The sequence below is a fragment of the Brachionichthys hirsutus genome, chromosome 3 (assembly GCF_040956055.1).
Source record: "Brachionichthys hirsutus isolate HB-005 chromosome 3, CSIRO-AGI_Bhir_v1, whole genome shotgun sequence".
NCBI classification, from domain to species: Eukaryota; Metazoa; Chordata; class Actinopteri; order Lophiiformes; family Brachionichthyidae; genus Brachionichthys; species Brachionichthys hirsutus.
In genome coordinates this window covers 7,324,345-7,343,315 of record NC_090899.1, presented here as the reverse complement: position 1 = coordinate 7,343,315, position 18,971 = coordinate 7,324,345, and the positions used below count along the sequence as shown (strand labels likewise).

Sequence of the window (18,971 nt, the reverse complement as noted above, 5' to 3'; positions counted from 1 at the left end):
TCATCGTTTTCCTTTCTGAGTTGTTCCATTTTGGTCTGGTAGATGGTCATTTCTTCCAGGTCCATTGCGGTGTTTCTAGTTTCAAATCACAAATGATTAACCCTCTCACCTCTATGGTGGCCATTTGTGCTCACTTCACGTTGTTCTTTTTGAACCATTTTAGCTGTAATAATGCAAATAAAATGAGACTTCCCAAGACTAGATGTTCTTCTATGTATTTTTTTTATTTTCAACTTCATATATTGAAATGCAACAATAATATATACTTATGCATCCAATTGTACATTTTGCTCTATCATGGCCACTTTTGGGCCAAATGTTTTCGGCAATTGAAACAGGTTGAACTAAATGTTTCATGTAATAGTCTTAGTTTCCATTAGGGACGCATAATGAAACTGCATAATGAAACTGTACGTGAAACTGCGGCACAAATATGTATTTTCAAGATAAAGGATAAATTATGACTTACCTCATCATAGTAGAATGTAAGTTTCTGTTGGTGCGTGCATGTTGGTGCATGCAGTATATATAGCCCAGGTAAAGTTGGCTTTGATGTTCCTGCTCAAAGCAACTGTGGCTTTGTTCTTTTCATGAAAAAACTGAATACACAACTCTCCAATAGCTAACCAATTTAAGCACTTTAAAAAAAAAATCAAGTTGGTTAAAGTAGAAAAATTGTGTAAGATAATTTTAGAATATTTAGCAAATGTAAACATGGACAACTTTGGCCATTTAAAAGCTGATGGAGATTCATCTACTTTATTTTGTTGGCTCAAAAATAACAACCATCATTGTTGTTAATCAGTTATATGCTATTAATACCAGAAAAACCAATAGCACAGAGAATATACAAAGTTGGCATTTTTTACGTCATTTTCAAATAAAGGCATTATGTAGACAAACTTCGAATCACAATTACTGACTGTATATGAAGCTGTTTTCAGACCCTAATGGTCTGGTTTTCAAATAATTTGTTGTCTCCAAGGAAGTCCTTTTGCCTTTGTTTCTCTCCAACTAATTTGACAATTTTTTATAGGAGGCTGTTTGTGTGCCTACTACTCTTCTGTGCGGACACTGGGTGCAAGTACTAAAACTAGGGTATTTTTCCTGGACAGTTTGGGGAAAGGTAGCCAGAGCACCTGGTATAAACCTTGTGCCCTAGGCTACGGGCAACACAGGCCACACCACGGATGAGTTGCCAGCTCATTGTAAGGTCTTTTCAGAGCGTGAGCCCACACTGAGGAAGTACTTTGTCCCATTTTGCTCGTTTTTATTTAGCAAAACCTTGATTATATGCAGCAAAGTGTTGATCCAAATGTCTCCTATTGATTTTTCTTAACTCTGGTGGCCCTTGTAATATTTCTTTATTTTCTGTCTAATTCCTGTGATGTAAATATACCCTACTTATCCTTCTTGCCAAACTGAACAATGTTGGCATGTATAATGTGACCTGCATACTTCTGCTGATAAAACTTAGGCGAGGGGAAATTTTATCCTTAGAAATGATTGTAAAATAAAAATTAAAGCTTTATGCAGTAAAGGACACAAAATACAAACATTTTACAGACTTTGTTGGTAGAAATTTTGCCCACAAAAAAACTTAATGAAGGCCAGAAGATTAAACTTCCTGTCATGAGACTCCCAAATCAGAACGAACTGACGTGGCCCTGCTGGGAATTTTCGTGCGATAGAGGCCAGCTATAGACCAGCCGAGTTTTACACACGCACACAAAAAATGACTGATGCAATTCTTGACTTTTGAAGAATAATTTAACAAAACATTTCCTGCCCAACATCCACTTTTTACCATTGTCTCTGGCTTTCATCGGCTGTTGTTGTACAACAGGTGTCATGATTCATCCATCGGCTTCCAATTTCTGATCTCTGAGTTTATAGCTCAAGCAATTATGTTCAGTGCCGAACTGGAAAAGAACACTACCCAAATTTACAGTCCATCAACACGCTTCTTTTTTTTTCCGGAGGTGTAATTGCATGGTATGTGGTCCGTGCATTTATTCATGTTTGCTGAAGCAACTGTCTCCAGCAAACAGCTTGCAGCCACTTATCATGGCTGCCAGTGTAGATACTTCAGGACCGTTTAGCTGGACTGGATGAAGACCCACTGAAGACAACAAACCAGATGAGAAGTCATTGAAAGGCAACAGACAGAATCTACCCCCAAAAAATATCTCACGCCAACAGATTTGTCTCCATAACAAAAAGTCTTCCTCCCTCCACCGATGACGATTGTGTGGTACGGCTGAAAGTCCTCTCAGAGTTAGTCAAATATTTACATTTAGATGGTTTTAGAAATCATGTAATTTTAGCCACAATAAGTTAGTACATCAGGTCAAAGATGAAAAAAAAACTTAAATAAACCCCCAACTGCACTCAAGATTACCTGCTTATAGTATCTTTAAAATAACATTTATATTAGTAAATGGAAAAAAAACTGAAATACCCGTTTAGTGCAGACTACAAGATGGAAAACACGGTTATTGGAACCCACATGTAGATATGAACTGAAATCCATATTCTGTGATGTTTCAACCCCCCCTTGCTCTTCCAATAATAGCGAGAATGTAGAGAAAGATATTGATGATATCTGTGTACAGGTTAAGAGCAGCAAACACATATTCCTCAGGACTCAGGGCCATTTCCTTGTTGCCAAGCAACAGCTGTGTGTCCACTGCCAAGAACTGCAACACAGAAGAAATTCAAGAGGTTAATCCCTCGCCTGAACACGGAAATGTGTTTTAACCCTTTCATGAGTCAAACCAAATTATCCAACATCCTCTTATAATCTTAATCACCAGGTTTTTTTATTTCCTGCCATTCCTTCTACCCCCCCCCCCCCCACTACTAGTAAATGTGTGTCTGCCTTGCACCATCATGGTGTTTATGTTTGGTCCGGGTGCTTGGTTAAAAAATACAATCAAATAAAAATCCTTACAGGAACTACAAGATGTCAAACAATAAATCGGATCGATCTTTTACAGTTAAGTCCTTATAACTAAGATAATTTCATTTAATAAATGATGGCGGTTCCTGCAACTCATACCGTCTCTGCTTCATTTCAACGCACGGGTATCGGGACTTATTTTTACAGCGCCAGTTGGAACCACTAGTACCATCCTCATCCTCACGTACAGTAACACTGGCAGAAAAGTCTTCATCCGAGGAGGACTTACACAAGTGAACAGCATAGCTCCCAGCCCAGCATACACGATGTGCAGAATCCTGTCGTGGATGAAGATGCAGAGGAAGCCGAAGAGGATCAGGACAATTAAGCAGACAAAAAGCACCCCGTAACAGGAAGTGAAGTCATACTTGGTCTGTTAAAGGAGACAAACAGGTTTAGGTTAGCATGATTGGTGATATAATACATGATGACATGCACACGAGAGGTGGGGAGTCAGACACAAACCTGCAGGGAGAAGAGGACGACTGAAAAGCACACAACTGCTGTGATGCCCACTGCCATGACGACAGACTCGGTGTCGTGGAAGCTGGCTATCATGCCCACCATGTAGGACAAGCTGAGGGTCAGGATAGACTGAACACAAGAAACAAATAAACAATAAGCACTGCTTCACACACTGGAGAGCAGCTTCACGGCACAAATAAGAAACGGTGAATCATTTAAGGGGACAGATTTAAAAGGGTCCGTGTCTTGAATCCAAGTAAATGCTGGAAGGTTTGTGAATGCAACGTGTATTCTGCAGGAAACCATTTGATCCGCTACTTTACCACAACAAAATACATTTTAATATACAAGTACAAGCTTCAAACAAAGGAAAAGAGAATGATGCGTTTTATCTATGACGACACCGATTTAGCAATCAGAAAATCCACAAAATGAAGAATCACTTGTGCAGATCCCTTTACATTAGCCATCACTTCTCCCCTCGTCATTTCCTCCTTTGAACCCCCCCCCCCCCCCCCCCCCCGAAAACGTTTCAGCACACTTACCAACGCAACCAGGTTCCACGGATGTCTCCGGCGAAAGTTTCCACAGCAGCTGATGACACAAACTGACACGAAGAATATTGCATAGGACACGAAATAGGTCCAGATGTTCACCATGACGAACGCCTTGATCTCATCCACGAAGGTGAAAACGGCCACAAATGTGAACGTCACCATCAGCTGAGCGGTCAACACCAAGAACACCTGGAGGGGGAAGTCGGGGTTAGTTGGAGGGTCATGCGAGTCAAGACATCTAAACACCGTGTCATTATATTGATATTTTATGGTGTTATAATATTGTAGCATTTGAAAAGTATACGGTTACTTCATTTACTGCATTCCTGTCTACTCTGCATAATCTTGAAAGCTCTAATTTATATGAAAAGTGCCAAAAAAATAGACAATTTCCTAATGAAATTGCCAGAACGAGTACCATTACATTATTATTTTGATAATGAATTAGGAGCAACGGTGCAGTCTAGATAGGAAATAGTCAAAGTTCTAGAAACAAAATTCTCAATGTGTACCATATTGGAAAACTGTTAACAAATAAAAACAAAACAGGTATTGCTGCTGTTTAAAGAACACTTCAGCAGCCCTGCTAGCCTGACATACAAAGCCATTCATTAATTTGATCGTCTTTACCTTCCTTATAAAAGCTCTTCTTATGTTCTTGTTATCCAACCCGAAATCAAAGTCTTGGTTCTCATCAAAGGGTGGTGGATCGTCACCGTGACGGTAAACATCATCTGAAAACGCAAACAATGAAATGAATAAGGTCAACTATGAATATCAAAAGAATGTTACAGAAATAAAAATGACAGATATATGGAATAGTAAAGACTGCAGTCACCATTGAAGTCCTGGTCTGGTGCAAAATAAGGGGAAGAGGATTTGGGCCCGTATCCAGGGCCGACCAGGGGATGCGATCCAAAAGCTCCGGGAGCGGCTGGTCCGAAGGCAGGTGGGGGTAACGGGAAACCGACGGGAGCGGCTGGTCCGAAGGCAGGTGGGGGTAACGGGAAACCGACGGGAGCAGGGGAAGCTCCGGGAGCAGCGGGGCCTCCGAACATGTTTGGGTCCGGCTTATTCATGTCAAATTCAACCGGGAAGCCATGCTGCCCGGTGAGGGAGGATGGAAAGGGCCCCCCGTCCATCGGGGCGTACGCGATCTTCTCGGTAGCCATCTCCGGTAGACTCTCTGGATCGTGGGATTATTGGACCCGATTATTAAAAAGTACGGAATAAAAGAAGCCGCGCGACAAACAAAACAAAAAAAGAGGGGCAATATTCAGACAACGACGGCAGCGCAGCGATACACAGTGACGTCACGGGGTCACGTGACCATCACTTCCGCTGTATTGCTCGATTCGATTGCTCACTTTGTTTCAATAATTTAATTCGTCTTGTACGCGTGTTCTAGTTCAGTTCCACTGCGCAGTTAAAACGACGTCTGGCGACGGTGACGTCACTTTCACGCACCTGTCCTATTTCCGCTCGCTAATTGTGGGCCTCAAAAATCAACTTTCAGTCAAGGAACGACCATTTATTCCATTTTAAACGCATAAACTCGGGTTGTTATGCACAGTATGAGGGAAAACAATAACGTTAGCACCGTGTCGGTTGTTAGAACACACAAGTTCACGAAAACCAACGCGATTAGGTAACGACCAACAAAGTTAAGACGCCTTTCTAAGCCACTCACGTTAGCCGCAGGAATCCTCGATGGTGATCGATATATATATATATATATATATTTTTTTAAAGGTTAACCCACGGAGGCGATTGTTTTGTTCACCCTCACTTCCCGTAAACTCGACGTCACCGCCCCCCAGCAGGATGCGTTCTAGCCCAGAGGTTTTTTTTCTTTTTTCTTCAAACTTTATTAACATAACAGATATCTAGATTGACGGTATGAGGCGTTTAAGGTTCACAGTAAAGTTGTGTTCCCTGAACAGTAAAGCACTGTATCCACAAAAATAGGATTTAAAATTTACACTGACATCATAGACTCACACAATGCACCTATAGCTGTATAGTTCCCATGCTTTTATTTCGGGTAAAAGTCCAACGTTCCTAGTTGTTTTTTTATCGCGGAGGTCCACGGACTGTTTTAAAAATTATGGACTAAACGATTACAAATCCGATATGACTTGAAGGCAGCATGCCAAGCCGGTTACGCTGCACCACAAGCGTCAGAAACACAATCATAGTAAAATACAAACAAATTATAAAGTTAAATATTAAAACTAATCAGCTCCCTGGTTTCAACCAGGCTGCAAGACTTGATATCTCATATAAGCTTTAAAATCCACAATAAAAATGCGACAAAACCTGAACATCATCATCATCATTAGTAGTAGTACATAATCGTACTTGCAGTAGCAATAGTATTAATCAAACGCCACATCAAAGCACAAACACGTTCACGGCTGCACGAATAACCGACATGACACTGTACACACAGAAGGTCCTTTTATTTAACCAGATGACATTTGCATTAATTCGGAGTCATGCATTACAAAACGCAAGGTGAAAAAGGATGACCTTGCATTAGAAAACAAATCTAAAAAAAGCAAGGCTTTCTCACCATCTTATAATAGTATAAAAAGTGTCATTAAAGAATTAAGAAAATATTTGAGACAAAAATATTCAATCAACAGAAAACAGTTGTGATTTATTGCTGCCTTTCAAATTTGTTCTGTATACAGTGTGTCGCTTTCTCACGCCAGGTTTGAAAATCTATCTCTTGATCATTATGCAGCAGCCCACGAGGGCATGCTTCTTATGAACACAAAAAGTAAAGGGTTTATTACTCTAAGGCGCCATAATAAATACATAAATAGTATAATTTAAAAGGCACAAAATGAAACATTCGGTCAAAAATGATTCACATTCAACAATGTTTCTTCCCTTTGCTCAATGTTACTTGAGGTGCAATTTAAAAGTGAAGAAAAGCGAGTGCTTCAGCTCTCATGTGTATCACCAAGAAAGTACATTTTAACGGGAAGTAGTTGAGCGTGTCTAATCTATTTCACTTCAAACAGTTATAGATATATAAATAAAAAAAAGAGGACAATCTTAACACACCGACCATGTCCAAATTTCTGCATAGCTTTACCAAACAAAATCCTGGTCCAACACGAAATACTGTTGACTGCATGATGACCCAACACACAGCTCTAATATATATCCTCCTGAGACCCAGCCCGCTGACATGCGTCCTCTGTAATGGACGAATGTCCACTACAGAGGACATGCTAGCGGGTTGGGTCTCAGGAGGATACGAAGGTCTTCTGGTTTTAAAGAACTGGGGAAGAAACCTGAGTAAGACAAAAACGCACTTGGGAATCTTATCTAAATCCCACTGCAGTATATATACACACACACAACATCGACGTGAGGTCCAGTGAGTCTACTTCAATTGACAAGAAATATTTTCCAGCAGTATAAATATTAAATATTCCTACTCATCGTTTCGTAATAAAATACACAGTAATTCCTCATTTCTCGCCACATTTTTGGTAATTTTCTTTAGGCTCTTTGGTAGAAGGAGTGCGAACTTAAAAACCTGGATGCGACAGTCATCATTCAGCCCCTGTAGTCGGGCCCCCCCCCCCCCGCCTGACTTGACCCCCTTCATGGGAGACAACCTCCCCTTCTCTCGGTTTTCACTGCAGACGATCTGTTTGGAGCTGTTGAGGTTGATACTGGCTAAAGGCAGCAGCAGCTGCAGCAGCTCCCGGGGTGGCAGCAGTGGCGAGGGGCTGCTGCATCGTGTACCCATACCCTGCTGCAGTCATGTAGCTTGTTGGTGCTGGCGAGGCCGCATACGGGTATTGCTCATAGGCGGCGGCGGCGGCAGCAGTAGCGGCGGCGGCGGTTGCGGCCGCGGAGTACTGGGCATACGCTGCTCCGGTATAGTCAAGATACGGGGAAGTGGCGGCAGCAGCTGTTGCCGTGGCAGCAGAGGGCTGCACGTGAGGGATCATCATGCTGGGTTGGACAAAGGCTTGAGGGTAGACATAGTGGGCAGGGATGCTGTAGGACACAAAGACGCACGAGGTCAGAGACGGTCACGTCTCCAACAATGAAAACGGAATTGTGAAAATCAGAAAAGCAGGTGCCACGAGTATAAAATCAATCCAGTCCTCACTGCAAATCCATTCATTAAGAACTGAGAAACCCAACCTAGAAATGAAAGTTAAGGAAGCAGCAAAACCACAAAGAAACCCAAGCACGGCTTTTAATTCCAAACAGCACTTGAATCTTAAAACACACCCCACGTTTCACTCGAGAAGGTATTTGACAAAATGCGAGCTCATCAGACAACACGTCATATCAAAGACAGGTAGTGGACATTATTCCGTCCACGCACTCACACCAACGCCACACAAGTAGCATGCCCACGCGTGTTAATAGGCCGCTAAAAAGACCAGGTATGGCAAAGACGAGTGAAGTATGTTGACCAATCTGTATCTTCTCTTTGGATATACTAAGTTCTGCAGAGGCCTTGCTGCGTTTATATTCCAGAAAATTAAATACATATAATATATATATTTTTTAAAGAAGAATGGTACAATCACAAGGTCACCACTGACGAGAAACATTCGGAATATAACTTGGGCTGCCTTTGTAAATTTGACCTTTAGATTTCTGTTTAAGTGACCCTTGGTAAATATACTGAAGATTAGGTGTGAATCTCTTTTATCCGTCTGTATACAAGTGCCCTTCCCCCTCACACACACACACACACACACACACACACACACACACACACACTCCAACTTGACTGACAAGGGAGGCTGGAAGCACGCTATTTTTGCTTCCCTTGTCTCCAAAGGACAAGTTGATCTTCCCCTTCAGTAACACATGGCAGGGCTCTCGTCACCGTACGGCTGCCGCCGCCGCCGTCACACGACGTTTTGAGTGAATTTACGTCTTTTGTGCCAGAAAGAGGCGTCCTGGTTTAGCATTAAGTGTTGCCCTCATTACAAAGTTGATTCAAACAAGAGCTTCAATTCTCACACTAAACCTGACAAATCTTTTTTTTTTTTTTTCTTTACTTGCTTACATTCAAACCTAAACAAACTTCTGGTGTCCTTTCTAAGTGATCTTATACATTTTAATACAAACTGCACAAGGGCTGAAAGGGCACAGCTGACTTAAGTCATCTCTATTGAAAGTGATGGGTTGTAACACTTGTGATCCTGCAAGTGGAGGGCTAAATAAAGATGCTTTGTAAATCATCAGGACACATGGGTAATCCCCAGCACATAGCCAAAAGGGGCACATGGCTCGGCCCACCTGTTGTCCGCAGCCGAGTGGCTCTGTCTCTGCCATACATTATTAACAGCGCTGCCGAGTGACTCCTATTTTCCGTCTGAATTTGAGAGGCTGCGGAGATCACTGTAACCAACAGCTGCTACTTGAGAGACCAGCAAAGATCTCGGTCCCAAACATTTCAGACTGTCCATATATTAAAAAGTAACTTTTTTATTTTTTGCAAAGCTAAATGAAAGATCCATTTATAGTGAGGATCATCCAGAAATAGCTTTACACCAGGATAGGGTTCCTTATAGACTGACTCACTATAGTCACTATAGACTCAACGATGTTATTGACGCCACAAACTTGGGGGCAATTAATCATATTCTTCTATCGTCGTCGTTGTCTGTGTCGGTTCTCATCTCCCTCCACATGACAGCTGCCGGATTGGTGAGAATAGAACCAAACAGGATTTTTTTTTTCTTGAAAAAAAGTGCTTATTATATCGTACTTGTCGATGTAAGCTACAAGTGAAAGCAGTGTGTTAATATAATTTTTTTTTTAAACACAGCATCATGGGTAAGGAAACAGAAAAACAACTCCCACATGCAAACCAGGGTTTGTTTTGTTGTAGGGGATCAATTTTGAAATCAGCAACCCTGAGTGATCGTCACCCCTCTTTTTACAACAAAACACGATCATCTTGCTGTTAACGAGAAACAAGGGTGGGGGGGGGGGGGTGAACACAGGCTAAAGCACAAATCAGTCATTAAAAGGGCAAATCAAACACCCCAGAGGTACAGTTCCCTATCAAAAAATAAAACAAACAATGTGTGCACACAAAAAAACTCCAACTCCAACTTCCCCACTGCAAGTAGAAATCAGCACACAGTTAAGCTGAACACCACATCATACGGAAAAACATCAAGGCACACACACGTCTAAGCACTATAGAAAACTGGAAAATAAAAACACCAGAAGACTTCCATGCATCTAGTCACCATTTGTGTATGTCACAGTACACAGGTAACACTTTAGTGCTCTGCCCAATGCAGACTACTCCTCAAATCATCATGTCCCCTCATCAGCTATTTTAACCGTTACCGAGCCTGTTAGATCAGAGAGAGATAGACAAGATGAAGTCAAGTCCTGCACGGCTGGGGACAAACGTTAACTTCCTTCACAGTCAGCGCCAGGCAGAGGAGCGCACGCCAACGCTCGCCCTCATTCAGGACTCAAATGGGAAGAGGCAGGAACACATGGCATGTTTACAACAAGAATCAGATAGTATTCATAAATGTTTCTAAAAGACAAAAAGCAGAGTTTGTGGTAAACATTTTTTACATTTGTGGACGTTAACATACCCATAAGGCCTTTGGATAAACGCTGGGTGGATCTGAGGCACGCCGAACGCAAACCCTAGGAGGGAAACGGACACCCGTTGAAGCGCGGTCGCCGGTTTTATCTTACAGTTTGTATTAATTGAAAATGAAAAGACTGAAAAAAAACCATTCATTTCATACAGAAATAGCATAATAGTCTGTTATCCTCTGACGCCATGTCGGCTTCAGTCCCTCGCCCCCTTACCTGGCTGAATGACCCTGGGCTTGGCCCCCAGGTACGCCAGGTTGACGTTGGCTTTCCTGCCGTCTATTATGGGGTTCGGGTCCTTGCAGGCCCGGTCGGCAGAGGCCCTGTCTGCCATGGTCACCTAAATGAAAGGACACATTTTACAATGACCTCTTGGATATTTCTGACTGTACAGTTTGGTCTTGGTTACATCACCCCCAAAATGATTTCTTTATTTATTCTGTCTTATCATATAGTAATCAGATCACATTTTAGGATCCAAGTCTTGCCTGTCAACAGCAGCAGCTACACGAGAGCTATTTCCGACCTGGTTGTCACGCAGAACTAGAAACAGGATAACTCGACTGTTTCTGACACGCTATCGATCAGTCAATCAATAGACTATCTCCCCCATGCATGAACTTTAGGTAACTTTAAAGTGGCCACAGGCTGTTACTCACAAATCCATAACCTCTGGATTTCCCCGTCTGACGATCAGTGATGACAACAGCCTCCTCAATGTCTCCAAACACCTCGAAATATTTCCTGAGGCTGGAGTCGGTCGTGTGATAAGGAAGCCCCCCCACGAAGATCTTGGTGAACGTGGTGTCTTTCTGTGCAGAGTGCATCGTTTGTTGCTTTTCTTTTTCCCCCCCAAAGTCCTTTCCAAGAAGTTTTCAGGGCAGACAAAAATACAAAAACGGGCTCAGATGAGCTGAGAGAGAGAGAGAGAGAGTGGCAGCCCCCACTGATGTGGATCCGAGAGAAGTGGAGGAGGAGGAGGAGGAGGAGGAGGAAGACACCTGTTCGTTTGCTGCGGGAGGTTTCCCAGTTGTGTGACATGGATACTTCACTCCACCCAGAGCCAGACCCCTCGGCGCACAGCTGCTGCAACAATGGCGCTGTGGAGCTCCAGCAGCGTCACAGAGAACAAGCTGCCGGTCAATGCGGGGTTTATAGTGTTGAATCACGGCTCCTCGTGCAATCAATTTAAAAGGTTTGAAATGCGCAAAGTCTTTTCTAAGGCCTCATTACGACCCCCCCCCCCTTCCCGGATTTAGCATGTCATTTTGACGAAAAAATGTAAAAAGTATAATTACTAAGCAAGCACTACTAAAATCACACGCGTTTAACCCCCATAAAAGACAACAAACATTTTAAACGCATGTTTAGAAACGACAGGAATGTGAATTTATTAATTGCGATTCTTTGTTTACTATTTCTATTTTCTTTTAAATTACATCCTAATGTTGAAACCTAAAAAACACTTTCGGAAGTAAAGAAGTACCTGCAACCCAGCTGTTACCAGTCATGCGGTGTTCCCGCGAGATCACACCAAATCTCGTGGGCACTGAGTAACAGTAGATGGTGAGAGAAATGCACTTGAAACGTGAAGTTATTGCGTTTAGATAAAGGTTACTTGAAAATGTGCAGGAATGTATCCTTGAATGAGGATATCGAATTTTTTTAAAATAAATATAGAAACAGATTTTCAAACAATACAGTTAGTTTACAATAAATAAATAAAAAAGTTATCCTTCAATTTAAAATGTACTTTCAATGAATAATGATATTGTGGGGGCAGTCGACCAAAGTCCTTTTGGCTTTGAAGCACACGAGAGGAAACCATGTGGAGTCAGTGTCATATGTGCTAAAATTAGAGCTACGCTCGTAAAACATACTAAAAAGTCCAAACTTCAGACTCAAGCAGCCAAATGAAGAGTCAACACAACACGCTGATTGTAAATGTTCTATTCTAGAACATTCTGTACCATTTCAAACAGGTTGAGATACAATATAAATACAATCATATACATTATAATACTGCAAAATATGTTCAAATACATTTCTATGTACGGCTCCTTATGAGGGAGAGCAGCTTTGTTCTATTCGTTAAAGTAAGGTCTTGGGCTTAATTTCCTTTAATTACAGCTCAGATCTTAGTCAAGTCCACAGTTCACCACTTCCATGAAAAAATAAATTCATCGCACAGCCCTTCTCCATGACTATTTCTACACCATGCTGAGGTGAAACTGTCCATTCATCCAGTCCTCTCTGTGAAGAAATTCATTTTGTACCTTTGAACACATAGCATTATGCATCAGTCAGTTTAGATATAAAAAGCAGTCAAAAGGTTATTCTATCAGTTAGTCAGTGAGGCTGGATGACATTTTGAATACCTCTGGGCATTATGGCATAAAATACACAGGTTTCAGGTCCATATACTTGGTTTAGTTACGGATTTCAGGAAATAGTTTGAGTTCTATGTGCAATGCCTTTATGGAAAAGCGCATTAAGGCCTAGTTGCTGCTAATAGTGATGACTCATGGTTTCTCAGTCACTTCTTTTATAAAATATTTCATCAGTCCAAAATGGAAGAGTCAGCAAACTCTCCAAGAATCCTTCCAGTGCAAGCATTCAAACAGCAACAGTGTGGTGCTGGATGGGGATTACGTCCTCTACAGTGTTACAGTACTTCAACAGGATAATTTAACATACGAACTGCAGTCAAACAATGCAGGGTTTTTTCCAGAGCGGCCCTCTGTTCAGGTTACGTGGCATTACTCCTAGAGCTATGGCACTAAGCTTTACATGGAAACAGATATACATATTTACCTCAACATATATGACAAAAATAACATATTACTCAGCAGATATGGAACCGTAGTTCTTTGGTTACCCCTGATATATCATATCAATGTGAATATCCTTGTTTAATAACAGTAGTACATTCTTAATCTCCGTATCCCAGATTATTCCACCATGAGCCTCAGGTGAGGCTGCATTGTCTTACAAAAATATGATATAGAATAATCAGAAACAGATGTAAGAAAACATTATGGGGATAATATTTCCATATAGACTCCTTATTCAATTCTCTATCAAAAATAGAACCATGTAGAAATTGTATAGATATGTGCATAGTGAATCTTCAGTGGTAATTAAGATATAGCTTCATTAAACGCGCATATCAGATATGCTCTCTGGGAAACGTCTAACAAACTAATCAGCTCAGAAGCTTGAGTGGAAAATTCAGCCTGTGGTTCACCCATAGGGGCTGGATACGAGGGGGACCACTGGTGTCCCCCCAGAAAGATGGTCCTTCCTTGGGTCTTATCTGATCAGAGTCTGCGGATCCGTGTCCATGGAGGAAGGTCCTCTGGTGAGACGAGATGGCTTCACAAACACGCCGTGGCCCGGAGGGCAGCGGAAGTACACCCTGCCCTGGACAGTCCCATTGTGCTTACCTACAGGAGGACGAATCATAGGACGATGTCACACCTCAAATCGATGGGAAGAAGTATTTTCATATCTATAGTAAATAAATGAACTTGAGCAATAGTTAGATCTGATATTCAGATGACCAAACAGACTCATTGAGGACAGAATTAACCATAATTTGTATGTGGCACAAAAGCAAATTTAACAATAAATAATTAGTCTGTCAAGTCTATTTCTGCCAACTTTCCTTCGTGAACGTTCTCATTATTTGGTTCATGTGCCGATCAAAATCATCATAACACCATTTCAGATTCATCATAACACCACATCTACAAATACAGCTATATATTTCCCAGAGTGTACATGCACAACATGTGAGGCTTACCCACTGCCACGTCAAGCTTCACACCAATCCAGATGCCCTTAGCAAACTCCACCCCTCCAACATAATAGACTGTTCCTCTCCTCTTGCCCACCCACACTGGCTCCCCAGGGGCCATCCAGTCCGGAAGCTGAGCCGCGGGGGTATTCTCATCTCCGCTGGAATCGCCTGAGGGCTCTGCGCTGCTCGGGTTCGGGCTGGGACAGGGACTCCTGCAGGGAAGATCTCCCTGGGCAGGCTCCTGGATTGGGGGCTCTCCTCCCGCTCGCGGAGTAGGGGCCGGGGCTCGGACTGTGGGTAAAGGCGTGATTCTGGAGCGAGATGTTGGAGATGCAGCGATGACTTTGTCAGGCACAGACACGGGGTCGCTGACTGAAGTGCAAATGTTTGTGTTATGGGGCGCAGGTGCACAAATAGAACCTGCATTATTTGGACATTTGCTGGAAGTAGTTGCAGGGTTTTCAGGAGCAGGTGTGTTTAGTACTCCAGAGACATCAGAGGAGGATTGATTGCCACATTTTTCCGCTTTGTCTTTTTTCTTGCCTTGTTTAGAAGCGACCTCCGAAGTCTCCTGCTCCCATCGCTCTGTAAGATTAGCTAAATCTGTTCCATCAATACTGTCATCAGCTCCTTTAAAGTCAGTGAACTCCTGACTGGAGCTGAGGATGAAGTCACAAGGAGGAGCAAATGGGTGCCGCTTTGCCGCACCATTAAGGATGCGAGCCGGTGAGGAGGCGGGGAGACCTAAGGGCTCCTGATCCGGAACGCCGTCTGAGAGCAGAAGCTGCTGGGTGTCACTCCCTGCACAAACACCTTTAGTCTGTGAGTCGTTGGCGTCTCTGGAGGTGCAGCTGAGGTGGTCTGAGCTCTCGCTGGCGCTGAAAGGCATGTCAGACAGCGTGGCATTGGAGGCACTGTGTGAAAAGTAGCCACTTGTGGAACTGCTCACTGTGGGGCTTCGAGGCATCTCTCTCCCACTCTCGCCTCCACACCGGCTTCCCGGTGTGTCCGATCGGGATATCAGAACCCCCTCCTGGCTCTCCAGAGAGGCGTTGTAGATCTCGAAGTTTGCAAAGTCCTCTGGAATGTAAGGCTGAAAGCTTCTGCGGTCCTGAGGATTAAGAATCGCGTGGACGACCGTCTCTTCATCCTCTGAGTCCGGCTGATCAAAACAAAAGCAGCACAAATGTCAGTAACAGGATGAAGAGTTGACCCACACGCCCCCCCGCGTTTAAAGCAAATGAATGGCAATGGAAAAATGAGGTGAAACACGATAATGGATGATGAACGCATGAATAATGTGACTTGTTTTCAGCTGCACTAACACCGTACTAGTGTATGGATTGACACATGATTACGAGCGTTCGCTGCTAACAATGAGACAAGTATGAAGCCGTGTAGCTCTGTTACCTATTTCACACACTGCAGGAGCCACAAATACTGCAGTTCTGAGGCTTTTACTGCAGCTGATAACACTGTGGCAAAGCATCCAGTGGAAATGTACTCAGTTCAGTATATCTGGCAGCAGAGCTTTCATCTTACGTTTAGCACCAATCAGACTATAAAAGGTAGAGCCACAACGGCACAGAAAGTTTACAGTTCAGTTGAACAACTTGATCAGGGGGTTAAGCTTCAAGTTCGGCATGATGCTCGGGACCGTTGCATTTTTATTAACTTGCAGTTGGAACTTGGAGACAAAGAACTTAAACACAGTGTTTGATCTTTAAAGGGTTCACGGTTCATGTGTAGACTTACAGAACTGTGTTATGGCGTGTGTGATAAAGTCTTCCAGGAACCCCCAGTACGTGCTGGTGTGTGTGTAGCACTTACAGCCATGCGTGGCAGTGTGTGGCTGAGCTGTCTGCTTGTGGGAAAGGTGCAGGTGGGGGTGGGCTTGGAAGTGGAAGGCTTGCAGTGGCCCTCGCTGCCTGCCCTGGGTCGGTTCCAGGGGCAGGGAGGGGGGAACAGTGCAGGGCTGTCCACACATGAGCTCATGCGCTGCAGATGGGTCAGAACAACAGCAAACACTTCACATACACACAGCATGCATGGAGCTGGGCAGGACAGTTACGCAGTTATTGCCATGCAGTTTTATATTTCACTAAATCTGTGTTCGAAGTGGTAGAAGTATGAGTCATGGTGCTTTTCTGAAGTCCAAGCACTATAATAGTCCAAAAACAAACACCTTAGCTCTTTCTATCTTTAAACATCATGCAAAGAGCAGTTGTATTCAGGCTGTGGTTAATTATATTAAACCTCACTCATGTGCTCAGAGGTTATTTCCTGTCTTTTGCTATAATCATGCAATTTCCTGAGCTCTTTTTTTTGCTCCTGGGGCTGATTTTTAAAGCACTCTGCTGGTCCAATTCACGTAGACATGAAAACACAGAGTCAGTTTAAATGGTTAGAAAAGCCAAAACCTCTCTGAAAATCAGGTCACATAAATTAAGACACCAGACTTTACTGGTAGCTTTATCTAATTGACTGTAATGGATATCAGTTAAAGCCATGCTGCGGTGAATCGTGTGCTTTCATTTCAAGGCCGTGACATAAACGCAAGAGACGATGCCATAGCATTCTCTTCACATTTTCTTTTCCAATGTTGTGCGAATGTAATTTGATATGATAAATGAAATGGAGATATGCGTAAATGATGTTCGACAATGGACTGATATCAAAAAGTAAAGAAAAGGGAAGGGGAACAAAGTGACAATACAAGGACGGGAGATCTTGAACACATGAGAATTAGATTTCACCTCATGTCCCAGCAGTGGCCGGGCCTCCAGGGCTTTCTTCACCGTGTTCTCCTCTTTAACAGGCAGCAGTGACTTGAGGAACTTGGGCGGCTGTGGCGAGAGGGCTTTGAAGGGGCTGGAGTTATAAAAGGTGGGGCTCTCTGGAATAGTAACAACATTTGGTGGTTTTTAAAGTAGAAACACAAACAGCAGGAAGTCCTGATCCAATGCAGCTGCTGCGACTTCTGTGGCTTACCTTGATTCTCCCTGCTTTTGATGGGTGTGGTCCAAAGCGAGCCCTCCTGAGGTTTGCAGATGGCGCTGTCTGCGTGATCACAGTGGTCCTGGACAGTGATACACGTGTTATACTGAAAGGTACTGAGAGGTTCAACTAAATATTCTGGAGAGAAAACCTTGCGTTAAACCGTCGACAAGGGTTTAAATGGGGTGGGAAAAAAAATGTCTGCATTTTCACAAGGATATTACAATTTAAGCATCATGATCAGCAGTTAAAGACAAGTGAGGGCATGTTTCTTAACTGTCTTACCTTACAGTCTTCATCCTCACAGCCAGTCAGGTCTGTTTTACTACAAGACGACTGTGGAAGAAACGGCATGACATCAGTGCCATTTTGTGCAATCACAATGAAATCCATACAATGCATGGGAAGTGGGAGCGTGATGTTGGCATTACATGCTGTACATTTGGTGTGCTGACACTCCTCCTCAGGTGTCTCCCCTTGGAAGTGAGCGCTTCCTTCACCGTCACAGCCTTCAAGGAAAAAAACGAGTGGCATGACCTCAGTAGCAGTTTAGATTATCCATAAGCTAACAAGAAGGAATTATTCAGTCCTGGGATCTTTATTTGAGACAAATCTCAGACAGGGAATGAGCCTGATTTCCACTTGTAACCATGGAAACGGAAGAAATAAAAATGAAAAAAAAAGGTACCACTTCAATATTGATCTTGTTGTGTGTACAAAGTTTTGCTAAACTGCAGTTTTTTTAGTTATGCTACAGAAACAATGTGTATGTGTGTGTGTGTGTGTGTGTAGCCCTCCTTTTCTTGTGGTGGAGGACAATAAAAGCACTTTGGCTTCAGAGACGTTTTTAAACACCTGTCGTAGTCTCTCCAGACTGAGGATGTTCTCCACCTCCAGAACGCCCCTCGTGTATTTCTCTATGTACGTTTCTCCATCTTGACTCTCCTCACTGTCCCCTCGAGCTGCCATGAGGGCCAAGGTTTCCCTTTCCTCTGGCTCTTCTGAGGCCTGGAAAGGAAAGACACACAAAACAGCTGGGGAGTTATTTGACACCCAGCAGTTGCGACAGTAAAAATGTTGTGTCGTAGCAGGAGATCAGAACAGTACCTTCGGTATGTTAGAAACAATCTCATACGTCACACCACAGGAATAAAGTGAGTTCTTTAAGGACATTCTTCTCTTTAGACTCTGAGTGAAGCTCTGAAGGAAACAAAAAAAAATGGTATTAAGAATCATCAAATAGCAATCCTCACCACTGCTGTGGAAGGACTTCCTGCCATTAGATGTGATTCCTCTTGTGCTAACCTGCTTGTTGTAGATGTTGACAGCAACCCTCTTGCGGAGCACCAGCTCCATGGAGGCAGGGTGGCTGAGCTGGACCGTAGCCTTGATGATCAGGTAAATGCGTTCGTTGGGAGACGTGATGCGATTGAGGTGAACCGAATCGTGGATGGATGAGTCCCAGGAGCAGACCGCAGACACCTGGCGGACAGGAGAGGCTTTATTAGTGTAGCTGCAGAATCATTTACAGCAAAGACACAACATACAACTCGTAGACGAAGAA

At 43.1% G+C, this 18,971-nt stretch overlaps 3 protein-coding genes across 3 annotated transcripts in view; all 3 read right to left on the bottom strand.

The window, feature by feature from the left end:
* Positions 1 to 731: 731 nt before the first annotated feature.
* grinab (glutamate receptor, ionotropic, N-methyl D-aspartate-associated protein 1b (glutamate binding)) lies at positions 732 to 5,794 on the bottom strand. Its single transcript, XM_068755880.1, has 7 exons — positions 5,675 to 5,794; positions 4,823 to 5,170; positions 4,615 to 4,718; positions 3,973 to 4,173; positions 3,428 to 3,556; positions 3,192 to 3,335; positions 732 to 2,699 (listed from the first exon to the last, which is right to left on the bottom strand). Exons 2-7 carry the CDS (start codon positions 5,154 to 5,156, stop codon positions 2,547 to 2,549), a joined length of 1,065 nt encoding a protein of 354 aa, XP_068611981.1. The 5' UTR covers positions 5,157 to 5,170; positions 5,675 to 5,794; the 3' UTR covers positions 732 to 2,546.
* A 635-nt stretch (positions 5,795 to 6,429) lies between these two features.
* LOC137917011 (RNA-binding protein 24-like) lies at positions 6,430 to 11,649 on the bottom strand. Its single transcript, XM_068759899.1, is given in 5 exon segments — positions 6,430 to 8,010; positions 10,602 to 10,656; positions 10,825 to 10,948; positions 11,268 to 11,498; positions 11,500 to 11,649. Coding segments are annotated over 5 exon segments (930 nt in total). The 3' UTR covers positions 6,430 to 7,640.
* A 932-nt stretch (positions 11,650 to 12,581) lies between these two features.
* Positions 12,582 to 18,971, bottom strand: part of kif13a (kinesin family member 13A) — a 28,058-nt gene continuing 21,668 nt past the window's right edge. The window contains exons 31-40 of the mRNA XM_068759889.1: positions 18,713 to 18,889; positions 18,515 to 18,607; positions 18,263 to 18,415; positions 17,839 to 17,916; positions 17,693 to 17,743; positions 17,389 to 17,489; positions 17,167 to 17,302; positions 16,241 to 16,408; positions 14,414 to 15,572; positions 12,582 to 14,054 (exon numbers count right to left, since the gene is read on the bottom strand). Coding sequence (XP_068615990.1) covers positions 13,921 to 14,054; positions 14,414 to 15,572; positions 16,241 to 16,408; positions 17,167 to 17,302; positions 17,389 to 17,489; positions 17,693 to 17,743; positions 17,839 to 17,916; positions 18,263 to 18,415; positions 18,515 to 18,607; positions 18,713 to 18,889 — 2,250 coding nt within the window. The 3' untranslated portion in view covers positions 12,582 to 13,920. The remainder of the gene's footprint in view (positions 14,055 to 14,413; positions 15,573 to 16,240; positions 16,409 to 17,166; positions 17,303 to 17,388; positions 17,490 to 17,692; positions 17,744 to 17,838; positions 17,917 to 18,262; positions 18,416 to 18,514; positions 18,608 to 18,712; positions 18,890 to 18,971) is intronic.